A 13,939-nucleotide genomic window follows, 5' to 3' on the forward strand; every position below is an offset into this window, starting at 1 on the left:
TTATCCGCTGCTTCAGCAGATGGGTGTGTTTTCACCGGTGATGTAACGCCGGAGGGTTTTTCTGATTTCAGAGGATTCGGTTTCAGAGGTTCCGAAGTTTTCAGGTGATCATGAAGCCGCTCACCGCGCTGTGGTCGACTGTTTGCAGTCAGTCTTGGTTTCTTAGAGCAGAAAGCACGGAGCGGATTTAGTGCCAGCTTTTCTACTCCTCACTTCCTGTCATGTACCTCCTGCTCGAGTGGTGGGCGTTCACATTAAACATGTTTCTAATAACGAGCTCAGAGTGTGCAGGTAGGTCACCTTTAAAGTGTTTCACCTGCACCTCTGTTTTAAACGTCCACTGAACGTTTAGATAAACCAATTATTGTTCCTGTTTTGCAAAACTGTTTTGTTGCTTTTGCTCGTCTCACATTCATTTGTAGGTGATGTATGATTTCTTGTTCCAGCACACACGTCAGATAGAAACGCTGCAGTTTGTTCCTGTGAGTGATGCTGCTGTTTTTGCTGTTGTCGTGTTCTTCTGAAACCTCGCCCTGCAAAGAGCGCCAGTCACGTAAAATCCAACCAGCCGGTGGCTGTAACCGTGTGGTGTTCAGGGACCCCGGGTCACTCACCAGCCAGCAGTTTGTGTTCTTAAAGTTCACGAAAATCAGAAAGTTTCTTCTTTTTTTGAATGTTTAAGGCATCCAACATTTTTTTCCAGTTGTCCTTAGGTGACTATGAGTATTTCTGTAATTAGCAGCTGTAATCTTTCTATTTTACTATATTTATACTCGGAAGCCAGGTTCTTGTTTTAGCTGAAACCCACATCAGGCTTCATGTTTTATATATTAAGAATTTCTTTGTTAATGCGATGATTAGAGGCAGACTCTGTCAACACGTGACTTTGACTCGTCGACTCATCGTTTTCTTTTGTACATTTAATAACATTTTTATTCCGCAATTATTTTGTGCCAGTTTATTTTATGACATTAATGTTTGATTTTATTGTATTTATTAAGATTCAAGCTTTTTATTGAGTTTTACTTTGTGTAATTATTCAGATTAAATTAGACTCAGTATTGTGCTTGACCTTTACCCCTGGCTTACCGCTGTTGGAAAGTTCACAAGAGGTTCAGTAGTCTCCATTTAAAAAGCAGAAAATCTGGGCTCTAAACATCATCAGTGTTTGTAGAAGCTGCTGATGTCACCGATGTTTGACTAAGGAGCTGGTCACAGGTCAGCGTGACGGCGTCTCTGTGTTTCAGGTACATCCACGATGACTCTGAGACCACTGAGGATGTCGTTGGTCTCAAGGTGTCGGACGGTCTGAACTCTGTGGACGTCGTCCTGCACGTTCAGGTGAATCTACTGAATAAAGGTGTCACCTGCTGAGCACTCAAAGGTTTCTACTGACATGTAACAAGTGAAGAAGAAGCTGATTATAAAAGTTCAGGTGCTACTGTGGGCGGGATGCTTAGACACTAGCAGAAATCGAAATGGGATAACTTCAGTTAAAAAATCACAGATTAAGACAGGGAGACAAAGAGACACCCGAGTGTTTAACTAGCGACAGTCTGTCTCAGTGGACAGTTTATGGATAAAAGCAAGGTGACACACAGCAACCTAAATCAGAAGAGGTCAGCGTGTTAGGGCATGACCACCTTTTATAGCAATCAGCTCAGTGCTTACAGGTGTTGCTTAACACCTGTAAACATTGAGTCCTGCCCACACAAAACCAGGGGGCAATGCAGAGGAGGAGCAAGCAGAGTGGGAGGGGTCAGCAGATGTGACTGACATTGATGTTGGTGAATGTTTGCTTTCTAGAGTTTCCTATTTCAGTGAACTGTGAGGAGTTTTCACTGGTTGTAGTTCAAACGCGGAGAGAAACCAGAGCGATGACTGTGTGTGTGTGTGTGTGTGTGTGTGTGTGTGTGTGTGTGTGTGTGTGTGTGTGTGTAAAAAAGACCAAACACAGCCGGGACTTTTAGCTGGTTAATAAAAACGAAATGTAACCCACCCCCCCGTCCTCAGGTGCTGCCGATGAACGACGAGCCTCCTCAGCTGGGCGCCCGTCTGCAAGGGGGGCTGAGCTGCGAGGAAGGGGGGCGTGTCCAGGTGACGGTGGACTACCTGTCGGCCACCGACCGGGACAGCGACGATTCCGCGCTGACCTACATGCTCGCCCGGAGACCGAGCAGGGGAGAGCTGCAGCGAGCCGGCGTGACTGTGGACAAGTTCTTCCAGCAGGACGTCCTGCAGGGTCACATCTACTATGCCCACACAGGTGAGCAGGCCAGGCTGCGTTCACGGCACGTAGGAAAAATGTGTGTTCCTTCCGCAGGAAGGGAACCAGCCTTGGCTGAACTCTGGAAAAAGTTTGAATGGGTTATGAAGTAGGTTTGAAAGCAGAAACTAACCCGTGGTGCATTCATAAATGAAATACAATGAAACGAAAGCAGTTCTTTAGAAACATTTGTTGTGGACATGCTGTTCTGTTTAAGGCGGGGAGATCGGACCTGAGCCGGTGTTCGACACGGTCACCCTCATCATCTCCGACAGTGAGGCCAGAGGGCCGGACAGCTGCTGCCACGGGGAGGCCCCGCCCCCTCCTGTTCCTCTCCATGGTACACTTCCTGTTTACGATCTGAACATCACAGTTCTTCCTGTCAACGATAAAGTCCCTGCTGTCACTCTGGGTAAGATTCACCAAATTCACAAAAACCACGTGTACAGTTTACACAACAGCCTCATTCAAGATGTCACGCGGACGCACCTGTTGGATCTGTGTGAGTGAACCAATCAGAGAGAAGCCCTTAACTTTCCTCTGTAACAGCACCAGAGCCACAAAAAAACTCAAACTGTTATCAAACTACTTTATTGCAAACAGGAAACAGGTTTGTGGTTATTTAAACTGCAGAAATAAAGAAATGTCAAAAATAACAAAAACCATTAAAAAACTGTGCTGATGTTCGCTCACTGATCTCCTTCAGGATTGGCCAGATTTTAGTGAAGCTGACACACGGCGTTCACACAATGTCCTTTCAATGTTGTGTTTGCGTTTACATCTGTGAACTGTAGGGAAGTTTGTGCTTTCATTCCCACTGAAAGGCTCCGTGTGTGCGTGTGCGCATGTGTGTGCTTAATCCTCTCTAACCAACAACACACCGTTACCTATCAGTCCAACACACACTCTGTAATGGGAGGGGCAAGGGGGGCTAACATCTCTCACACACACATACACCGTCTCCCAGTCTTCCCAGTGTGTGTCCCAGTGGTCACTGGTCTCCATTGATAACCATGGAGCTCTTCAATCCCTGTTTTTGGCTGTGAGCAGTGAGAATGATCATCCTCTCAGGAGAGAGAGCGCGTGTGTGTGTGTGTGTGTGTGTGTGTGTGTGTGTGTGTGTGTGTGTGTGTGGATAATCTCCTCCACAGTAGAGACATCATCTGTGCATTGTCTCCATTTTCTCTGTTTTAATCCTGAAGATGTTCTTTGGGTTGATTTTCGGTCACAGACGTTTAAACTGTGAGGTAGCTGCACTCAGTGACTCACCTGTCACAGGTGGAGATGATGGGAGATGAGAAACAGCAGGTCTGTGTTGTTAGTCGGTGGTTCCTTTACAAACGGCGCATAATTCCCCAGAAATGATACTAATCAGGAGTGAAATGTGAACACGATGCTTTATTTCAGGGCAATAAATCAGAACCATTCTAGTAAAAATGAGCCGTCCTCTGAGCTCACAAATAACACTTTGCTGTGAGCTGCATTGTCAGCCTGCTGCTGGCTTGATTACAGCAGGGATGTCAAACACTGTGGGTCAGACCGAAGAAACTCTCCTTCCAGTCAGTTTAACAATGCATTAACTACTCACTATAAAGCCAGAAAATTCTACAGTAGGTGGTTAAAAACGGGGACTTTTCTTTCATGTAACTGTCTATTTATTACTTCATTACCTTGATGTAGTGCAGGGGTGGGCAACTCCAGGCGTTGAGGGCCGGTGTCCTGCAGCTTTTAGATGTGTCCTTGAACCAACACAGCTGATTCAAATGGCTAAATTATGTCCTCAACATGTCTTGAAGTTCTCCAGAGGCTTGGTAGCAAACTAATCATGTGATTCAGATGTGTTGACCCAGGGTGAGATCTAAAACCTGCAGGACACCGGCCCTTCAGGCCTGGAGTTGCCCACCCCTGGTGTAGTGTGAGTAGTCATGGGCAAGGTCTTAACCTAACCCATGACTACCCCAACCTTACCCAAAAGGAAAAACTTGTGAAACTTATGAAAATACATTAAAAAGTTTATGCCCTCCTTCCCATTTTTTAATGAGATCCCGTGGGCCACATTTCAGTCTTTGCCGGGATGATTCTGGCCCTCGGACCTTGTGTTGGGATCCCCAGGATTACAGTTTCATGAACCAGGGTTTAACCATCGAGGCAGCAGATGAGAAGATGGAGCAGTTTGGGGGTTGGCCGAGTTTTAATGTAACTGTAGGTTGGTGCTCTGATCCTGTCGAGCTTCAGGAAACCGAAATCAGAATCATCTCTAACTTTAAAGATTTAAAGTTAAACTCAGCATAGAGTTTATTCTGGAGACAGAGCCCTGAGTTTACACTTGCTGGGGTCTTTGTTTAAACTGGCCTGATACTTGGTGTGTGTGTGTGTGTGTGTGTGTGTGTGTGTGTGTGTGTGTGTGTGTGTGTGTGTGTGTGTGTGTGTGTTGTCAGCCGGCTAACGAGGTTGGCACTGATGTGTTTTAAATGAAATCTGCTAATTGTCTGGTGGTATTACATGAAAACACACACACGGCTGAGAGATTATCTCACCGTGTGTGTGTGTGGACAGCGGACAATGAGCGTCTTAACTAAACAAAAGACAGAACCTCCATTTCGTGCTCACAATAGGAGACGTGTTAGCCGCAGCTCAGCAGCCAGATCAGCTTAGCGCTGCCGACGGCGGGACGACTCGTAATCCTGCCGGCGGGTCTCCCTGCTCATTCGGCACTGGCGCACAGTTCAGGGCCGAGGGTGGGGTGGTGCGTGTGTGTGTGTGTGTGCATGCGCGTGTGGTGGTGCTGGTGTTTGGGTGGGGGGTTCTTGGTCTAATTAATTAGCAGTGAATAAAGACACAGAATAAGAGCCTTAGTGGAGCGAGCCTCACATCCACGTGTTCCTGTTTTAGGACGACGCTGGTTTATCAGCCAGATCCAGGACTGTCCCTCATTAATGCTCACACCCATCCACTCACATCCGCCCACAGTGTTCATACTCCAACTGAACACAGCAGGCTTAGACCCGCTCCTGTCTGCAGGAAACGGGGGGTGGAGGCTGCAGGTGGAAGGAATTCTGCTCCTGGTCCTGTTTGAGTTTCACTCAATAAAAAAAACAGGATTATTAAACGATGCCTGAACTTTAGTTAGAAACTAAACAGGTTTAGTTTCCAGCTGTGAGAGATCTCAGTTTGGGGTAAAGTGTGATGAGGTGGGAGTGAAAGAATGGACAGATTCGCCTGCATGAACCGTCCGCTAACACATGAGGAGCTGGCAGCTCAACATCTACACCTGTACCTATTGTGTACAACATGTCCAGCCCAGAGTTGTGCTAGTGGCTCAGGTGGGCTTCAACATCATGGCAGAAAATAAGCCAGTGCTCCCGTGTGCTTCGAGTGGACATCTCGGTGGACGGTGTGCTTACTGCGTGGCGTGCATGTGTGGAAGCAGTGGAGTTGAAATCCACCATCAGGCGCTCAGTCAGTGTGGCGAGCAGCATAGTTGATAAATGAAGAATGAAGGTGTTGCTGTGTCCTGGCGCAGGCGAGTCCATGCTGGTGGTGGATGAAGGCTCTTCTATCTGTCTGTGCGGGGGGGTCCTCGGAGCGTCAGACCCAGACAGTCCCCCTGAGCAGCTCGTCTTTCACCTGGAGACTCCTCCCCTTCACGGCTTCCTGGAGAACACGCAGCCGATGCCCGGCTCCGAAAAGAGCAACGCGGGAGTGCGAGTCGGTCAGTGTGCGGTGCACGGGCAGAACCTCGGGGAGCCAACTCAGATCTCACTCTAATGTTTGTCTTTTCCCAGAATCCTTCACTCTCAAACACCTGACCTCTGGCTTCATCAACTACGTGCAATCGGAGCACAAAGGGGTGGAGCCAACTGTCGACCAGCTGTCCATCAGTGTGAGCGACGGGCTACATCGCTCCGCCCCCGTCTCCTTCTACATCATTATCAAACCAACCAATGACGAAACACCATCGCTGCTGCTCGCCAACTTCACCGTACGTACACCTGAGACCTGATCAGTAATCGGTCATCAATCAGCTATGACTTGAAGACAGCTGACTGGTTATTAAAAACATTGTCACCTCCCCCCGATTGAGGTGACAAAGCTGTAATTGTGACATCAAACAAGAGAAAATAACAATAAAGACTAAACAAAATTCACACGAGAGTCAAAGTAAAACGATTTCTCTGACTGAAACTGAATCTGCGATGATCCCAACAGCCTCACGGGGGCGCACTCCTCCTGTTCTCTGCAGGTAAAAGAGGGCGGGATGAGGGAGCTAATTCCATCCATACTGGATGGTTTTGACTTGGACGCCCCACCTGAGCTGCTCACCTTCACTGTGGTGCAGCCGCCGGCTCACGGCAGCCTGATTAACAGCATCCACGGCACGGAGGCGGGAGCTGACCTCCTGCACAGGAGCCTCTCTGTCACCTCTTTCACTCTGCAGGAGCTCCGACAAGGTGAGGCAGTCACTCAAACAGGAAGTGTGACAGTAAAATGTGAATAGATTCTAGATTATTGGTGTTTTATACAGATGATCATCATTCAAACACTTTGAACCAGGATGACTTTGAACAAGAGCAATAATCGCTTTTTATTTCATATTCGGAGAGGGTAAGCAGCAGGGCCGTGTTCCCAACCATCTAAAAAATAAAATGCTTTTGGTCCATCCATTTGCTTCTGCTTATCTAAATCAGGGTCGCGAAGGGGCTGGAGTCAATCCCAGCTGTCTTAGAGCGAGAGACTGGGTATGCAATGGACAGGTCACTAACACATAGAGACAGACAACTATTCACACTTATGGGCACTTTAGAGTTTACCTATCCCCACTAACTGCATGTGTTTGGACTGTGGGATGAAGTTGGAGTACCCAGAGAGAACCCATGCATACACGGAGAGTGCATGCAGGAATACCTTGGCCCCAAATCACAGACAAACAGTATCCCACAGTTGTTTATGTTTTTAGACCCATTTTGCACAGAGTAATTTTTTGTATTGACAGCAGTGTTGAATATTCTTACACAGTAAAAACAAAAAAACAACCACGTAAAATAATCACACCATAAAGATGGTTTGTTTTTGTTATTTAAGGCTACGTCCACAGGTACACGGGTATTTTTGAAAACTGAGATTTTCCATTTTCGTTAAAAAAAAAAAAAAAATCCCGTCCACATGTACAGTTTTGAAAAAAATATCTCCGTCCACATGTAAACAAAAAAAATGAAGTTAAACGCTGTCAAGAATGTGCCAAATCCTAACTGTGAAGAAATGTTGGCCAATCAGAAGTCTAGACGCCTGGGAGTAAAGTACTGAAAAGTTTTTGTGTTTTTCTGGAAAGGCAGCTAATTTTGTGTTACTTTTCAAACACCTTCATCATTTCAAATGTTAATAACTAAAGACAGTATTTTGGATTTTGTCTCACTGACTCCCTTGGCCAGAGTTTATTCAATAAATAAACTGAAAATCAGCCTGAGTGATTCATAATCATAAGTCACAGCGCTGTTAAATATGCCTGATGTAGACTCACAACTTAGGAATGGACAAATGCATACAGCATACATAATTTTAAAAAAATTAAATGTATTCAAAACTGACGACAACATTGGCGTCGGGATTTGGGTTGTGAAAGCGTCTGTGGTGAACGTAGAAGCCACTTCCGAAGTTCACTCTGACGCCTTTGTCTTTCTAAATGGAGGGACAGTAACTGCGTGTGTTTATGTAAAAACTGCAGATAGTCAGATTAACAGCAACAGTATTTTGTCTCTATTCGCCATTGTAGAAATGCATCTCACGTAAACATCACGTGGCGCACAGCGTGATGCCAAAAAAGGCACACACCTTTGACGTTGCGTGACTAAATCTCCGTTTTCCTCGTCCACAGGTAAATGCAAGAACAGACTTTGAAAACTCCACACTGGCAGGAGTTTTTCAAAATCTCAGTTTTCAGTGATCCAAAACACTGTTTACGTTTGGACGAAAGGCCCAAATGCATAGGAAAAGATGCATTTTCAAAAATACTCGTGTACATGTGGACGTAGTGTAAGAGTTAGTAGTTCATTTTATTGCTACCTGTAATTTATTGCAGTTAATTTTTATTTGTTTAATTGCTTACAAAAGGTTCGAGGAGTGAAATAAACTGCAATGGAGTTTGAAAAAAAATATGTGTGTGGTTGGAGGATGTGTTTGTGCCGGGCAGGGGGGGTCGCAAAGATTTTCTTGTAAAACAACGGGGGGCCTACCAAAAAAAGTTGGGGAGCTACTGGCCTAGCCCTTACCCTAACCATCAAAATGAATGCCTAACCCTAAACCTAATCATAACCCAGCTGTAACCCTGTCACTAAAATCACATTTTGAAATACATGTAGTAACAAATTGCTGAAGTTGGTGGTATTGTACAGTGATTCCTAAATGTCGATTAAAAAAACAAAACAAAAAAACCCACATTTTGAGTCTAAAAAATGCCTTCAAACTTGTTGGGACCAGGATGTTAGTCCCCATAAGTATAGTTAACATCAATTAAATTCTTATTTATATTGCACCAAAACACAACAACAGTTGCCTAAAGGCGCTTTATATTGTACAGTAGATCGTACAATAATAGATACAGAGAACCCCCTATGAGCAAGCACTTTGGCGACAGTGGGAACATCCAATTTTTTAACCCCACAAAGATATGAATACATGCTCACAGAAACACACTGCTCCATATTTTCTGTTTTCCTCCTGCAGGCATGAGGATCGTCTACATGCACGATGACACAGAAACCCTGAAGGACGCCGTGGCTCTGCGGCTGACAGATGGTGTCCATGCAGTCGAGGGAACAGTTCAGGTCACCGTGCTGCTGGTCAACGACGAGAAACCACGACTGCTCAAGTACACACACACACACACACACACACACACACACACACACACACACACACACACACACACAGACAGAGTGGTGTTTGCTCACCCTGATGTGGATCTGGCTTCCTGTGGGTCTGAAATTAAAATCAGGTGAAAGGAGGCTGAACATGTTTTACATTTCCTGTGACTTTGCTGCAGGAATTAAAAATGCAGCTGCTGCAAAATGTTTTTCTTCTTGATGGTTTTGTGTCATTTGCTGAACATCGTTTTCAATTTGTCACACACATTTATTCTCGTTGTTATGAAGTTAATGTTCTTGTCCCTAAAAACCTCAGAAACATGGTGTCACACAGAAATATCTAAGACTGCCTTCCTTTATCTGAGACCAAACACGGATGTCAGCAAGTAGAAGACAAAAGTTAATTACATGCAGCAGAGGTGTGTTAACACACAGGAACACTCAGTGCATCATGGGAATCCCCCAGCACCCTACACCTGTTGCAGCATAACTATGGGAGGATTTGGCTTCACCTGATCCAACCCTAACTATATGCTTTAGCAAAAAGGAAAGTTTGAAGCCTGATCTTAAAAGTAGAGCCAGTGTCTGTCTCCCGAATCCAAACTGGAAGCTGGTTCCATAGAAGAGGGGCTTGAAAACTGAAGGCCCTGCCTCTCATTCTACTTTTAAATACTTAAATACAAGAAGTAAGGCGTCAGTGCTCTAATGGGGTAATATGGTGCTATAAAGTCATTAAGATAAGACCTGATTATTTAAGACCTTGTATTAGAGCAGGGCGATATGGCCAAAAATATTTATCACGATATATATTTGAAAATTTGCGATAACGATATAACCGACGATATAATTGATGCGAGACAAAATACTCCACAACATTACTAGCGCAAAAAGACAACCTTCCATTTATTTTCACTTAAACAAGAAGCTGGTTTTTATGTACATTAAAGCTTTATAAAAATGTATCAGTGCAAATGCAAATTCCTTGCTGAAAGTTTAACCAAAAGGCATTTCCAGTAGAAATGGGCTGACATATCCTGATCATAACCATATATAATATCCACTGAAGTTAAAAATAGGTGCTTTGCAACATTAAACTGCAGTGTGCAGTACGCATTTTTCGGACCATAAGGTGCACGGGATTATAAGGCACATTAAGCGAAACAAAACAGTCAGATAAATCAAACTTTATTAAACTCATTCAGAATCAGAATCAGAATCAGAATACTTTATTGATCCCTGGGGGAAATTATTTTTTGTTACAGTGCTCCATTTTAAACCAACATTAAGACAAGACAGACAATACGCTAACTAAGAATAGTACAATATATACATATATATACATACATACATACATACATACATACATACATACATACATACATAAGTCACTTATAAATAAATATTTGGAAAAGAAACATGTGTAGTTGTAGCAGCAAACAGTGTGTTAAGTGGATGCGTTGTACAGGGAGATGGCCACAGGCAGGAATGATTTCCTGTGTCGTTCAGTGGTGCTTTTCGGTAATCTCAGTCTCTCACTGAACGAGCTCCTGTGACTGACCAACATGTCATGGAGTGGGTGGGAGGTGTTATCCAACATTGTCTTTATCTTGGACAGCATCCGCCTCTCCGACACCACCTTGAGGGAGTCCAGCTCCATCCCCACAACATTGCTGGCCTTACGGATCAGTTTATTAAGTCTGTTGGCATCTGCGACCCTCAGCCTGCTCCCCCAGCATGCAACAGCATAGAGGATCGCACTGGCCACCACAGACTCATAGAAAATCCTCAGCATTTTCTGGCAGATGTTGAAGGACCTCAGTCGCCTCAAAAAATAGAGACGACTCTGGCCCTTCCTGTAAAGTGCTGTGGTGTTTTTAGCCCAGTCCAGTTTATTGTCAATGTGTACTCCAAGGTATTTATAGTCCTCCACAATGTCAACACTGACCCCCTGGATTGAAACAGGGGTCAAGTGTTTCCTGGTCTTCCTGAAGTCCACGATCAGTTCCTTGGTCTTTGCCACGTTGAGCTGCAGATGATTCTGCTCACACCACGTGACAAAGGAGTCGACCACAGCCCGGTACTCTGTCTCATCATCCCTGCTGATGCATCCAACCACCGCAGAGTCATCAGAAAACTTCTGAAGATGGCAGGTCTCTGTGCAGTGGCTGAAGTCTGTGGTGTAGAGGGTGAAGAGGAAGGGGGAGAGGACAGTCCCCTGTGGTGCCCCTGTGTTGCTAATCACCTTGTCAGACACACACTGTGGGAGACGTACATATTGTGGTCTTCCTGTCAGGTAATCAACAATCCAGGACACCAGAGAAGCATCCACCTGCATCGCTGCTAACTTATCACCCAGGAGGGTCGGCCTGATGGTGTTGAAAGCACTGGAAAAGTCAAAAAACATGACCCTCACAGTGCTCGCCGGCTGGTCCAGATGGGTGTAGACACGATTGAGCAGGTAGATGATGGCGTCCTCTGTTCCGAGACGAGGCTGATAAGCGAACTGAAGGGGATCCAGATGTGGTCTTACTATGGGTCGCAGCTGGTCCAGGATGAGCCTTTCCAGGGTCTTCATGATGTGGGAGGTCAGTGCCACGGGCCTGTAATCCTGGGGGCCACTGGGACGAGGCGTCTTTGGTACAGGGACGAGGCATGATGTCTTCCACATCACCGGGACCCTCTGCAGACTCAGACTCAGCATAAACAGTTTATGAAAGACTCCACACAGCTGGGGGGCACAGGCCTTGAGGACAAGGGGACTCACTCCGTCTGGTCCAGCAGACTTGCCTGAGTGAAGTCTCCTCATTTGCATCTCAACCTGGTATTGAGTGAAGGTGATGGGTGGGGGAGGGGTGTCAGGAATCTCACAGGAGGCAACATGTGAAGAATTCTTCTTGCTTCCTCCACTTCTGTACCATTGATTCATTAATGTTGAATTCTCTGGCAGCTGTTCTATTCCCATGTTGTTGCAGTATATTAATGACTAACCTCGTATTGTGGATGGATTATCTCAATTGTTCTCCTGACTGAAGTTTGGTCCGTTTACAGCATCCTGCCATGCGATTGCATTTGTCTCTAACCATGAAGAACCTTCACGTTAACTTTTATAAGTGGAAAAGTGTTAGTGTTCGTCCTCCAGCTTCACTGTTTATGTTATGCTAACATAGCTGTATCGCTAGCGATCACGTAGCACATCATTATATACCAGCTAGCCCAACTTCAGTAACCCTACAAACGTCACTGCTGTTTAGTTTCCTGTCTTCATTTATGTTGGAAGTGATAGCAGAGCTGTACGTTTGATTTTTTTCAGAAATCTCTCGGTCAGAACATGCAATATCATGCTTAGGTAACTAGCGAAACTAGCGAGCTAACTTCCGCTAGCTTCCTGCTAACTTCTAACTCCGTTAAATGTAATAACTTTTGTTTTCATGGATGCCTGGAAGTTCAACTTTATAGTTACACCTGGTAAAGCAGCAATGCTGATCGTTTTATTAAAGATGAAAGAATTTAGACAGTTTTTAACTCTAAGTGATGCTGCAGTGTTGTTTGACCTGAAGGATACGGAGTTTAGGACCCAGATTACTCCCAGATTTAAGAGCATCTTAGTCCGACAAATATGACAATGACAACGGCCGCTTGCATGTTCTGCAAAAAAATGTGCTTTGTTGTGTATCTGACGGACAAACACCAAACCAGTTCCACATCACGGAAGTTGCACCATTTTTACAAACCAATTCTGGTTCATCTGTTTCACTCAACAATCGGCCATGTGCGTATGAAAACAAAGGCACTGCGCATGCGCGTTTTACTCCCATTCTATCGCGATATTTCATTTTCCTATCGTTGCCTAACATTATACCGGTATTACCGTGAACGGTATAATATGGCCCAGCCCTACCTTGTATGTGAGGAGATTTAAAACTCTTTAAAGGTTTTCAGGGAGGAAGTAAAGAGAAGATGTGAAGGAGGTGAAATGTTTTGGGTTTAGTTCCTGTCGTCACATGGACCTACTATAATTTGGATTAGATTGAGCTTTATGGAAAGAAACTTCTGCCTCCGCACAGCAGGCGGCACTGCTGCACAGGGAGGGGGAATTACCTGCACAGTGTGACAACAGAGCAGCAAAAATCCATTTAACTGTCACAAACTGCTACAGAAACAAGTGCAGTAAATTCTTAATACGGCGTAAAAACTCTAAAAATAAAAGTTTATGTGTGATGCTCAGTCCAGGTGTTTCCACCTCACACCTGTACCTCTGTTGTTCCTCTGCAGTCTGAGCGTTGGACCCTAAAAGTTGAAATTCAGAAATCTCTCCGGCTCCGATCGCGTCACCTTTTGAGCTGTTTAGAATTTTTTGTGTTGCTTGGGTGTTCGGATATTCGTTTAAGTCCTGAACTGTCAGCAGACGTCCGGTTTAACATCGGTCTGCAGCTGCTGTGTAATCCAGAGCATTTGGGGAGGGGGTGGTAGGTGCGTGTGACCTGTGACCCCCTCCTCCCCCATCCTTAGTGTTTTCATTCCACTGATTGTGAATTTGCATCCTTGACTGGGCTCCCACCCACTGTCCCTCACCCCCTCCCCTGCGCCGTCCCCAGATCAGCTGTGTTGGTGGGGGTGGAGGTTGCTGGCGGAGGCTGAGCTGGTGCTGTAAAGGCCGCCGAGGCAGAAATAACACAGAGACTTGGCAGATGCCGGCCGCCTTGTTTTCCCGTTTCCTGCAGGATGGACGTGGCAGCTTCGCTCCTGCGTGGATTTTACTTCCGAGTGAAGAAGCAGCCAGATGGTTCCTGATGTTCAACACCGCCCCACCTCA

The 13,939-nt window shown here is 45.4% G+C and overlaps 1 protein-coding gene across 5 annotated transcripts in view; it reads left to right on the plus strand.

Annotated features, from left to right (window-relative positions):
* The window catches only part of frem1b (Fras1 related extracellular matrix 1b), a 50,250-nt gene that overhangs the window by 23,184 nt on the left and 13,127 nt on the right, over positions 1-13,939 (plus strand). For all 5 annotated transcript variants that reach the window (XM_076880031.1, XM_076880032.1, XM_076880030.1 and 2 more), the window contains 7 exons: positions 1,248-1,341; positions 2,014-2,266; positions 2,484-2,678; positions 5,790-5,978; positions 6,052-6,248; positions 6,510-6,717; positions 8,987-9,131. In XM_076880031.1, the coding sequence (XP_076736146.1) occupies positions 1,248-1,341; positions 2,014-2,266; positions 2,484-2,678; positions 5,790-5,978; positions 6,052-6,248; positions 6,510-6,717; positions 8,987-9,131 (1,281 nt within the window). The remainder of the gene's footprint in view (positions 1-1,247; positions 1,342-2,013; positions 2,267-2,483; positions 2,679-5,789; positions 5,979-6,051; positions 6,249-6,509; positions 6,718-8,986; positions 9,132-13,939) is intronic.

This window comes from Maylandia zebra, linkage group LG23, assembly GCF_041146795.1.
Source record: "Maylandia zebra isolate NMK-2024a linkage group LG23, Mzebra_GT3a, whole genome shotgun sequence".
Lineage (NCBI taxonomy): Eukaryota > Metazoa > Chordata > Actinopteri > Cichliformes > Cichlidae > Maylandia > Maylandia zebra.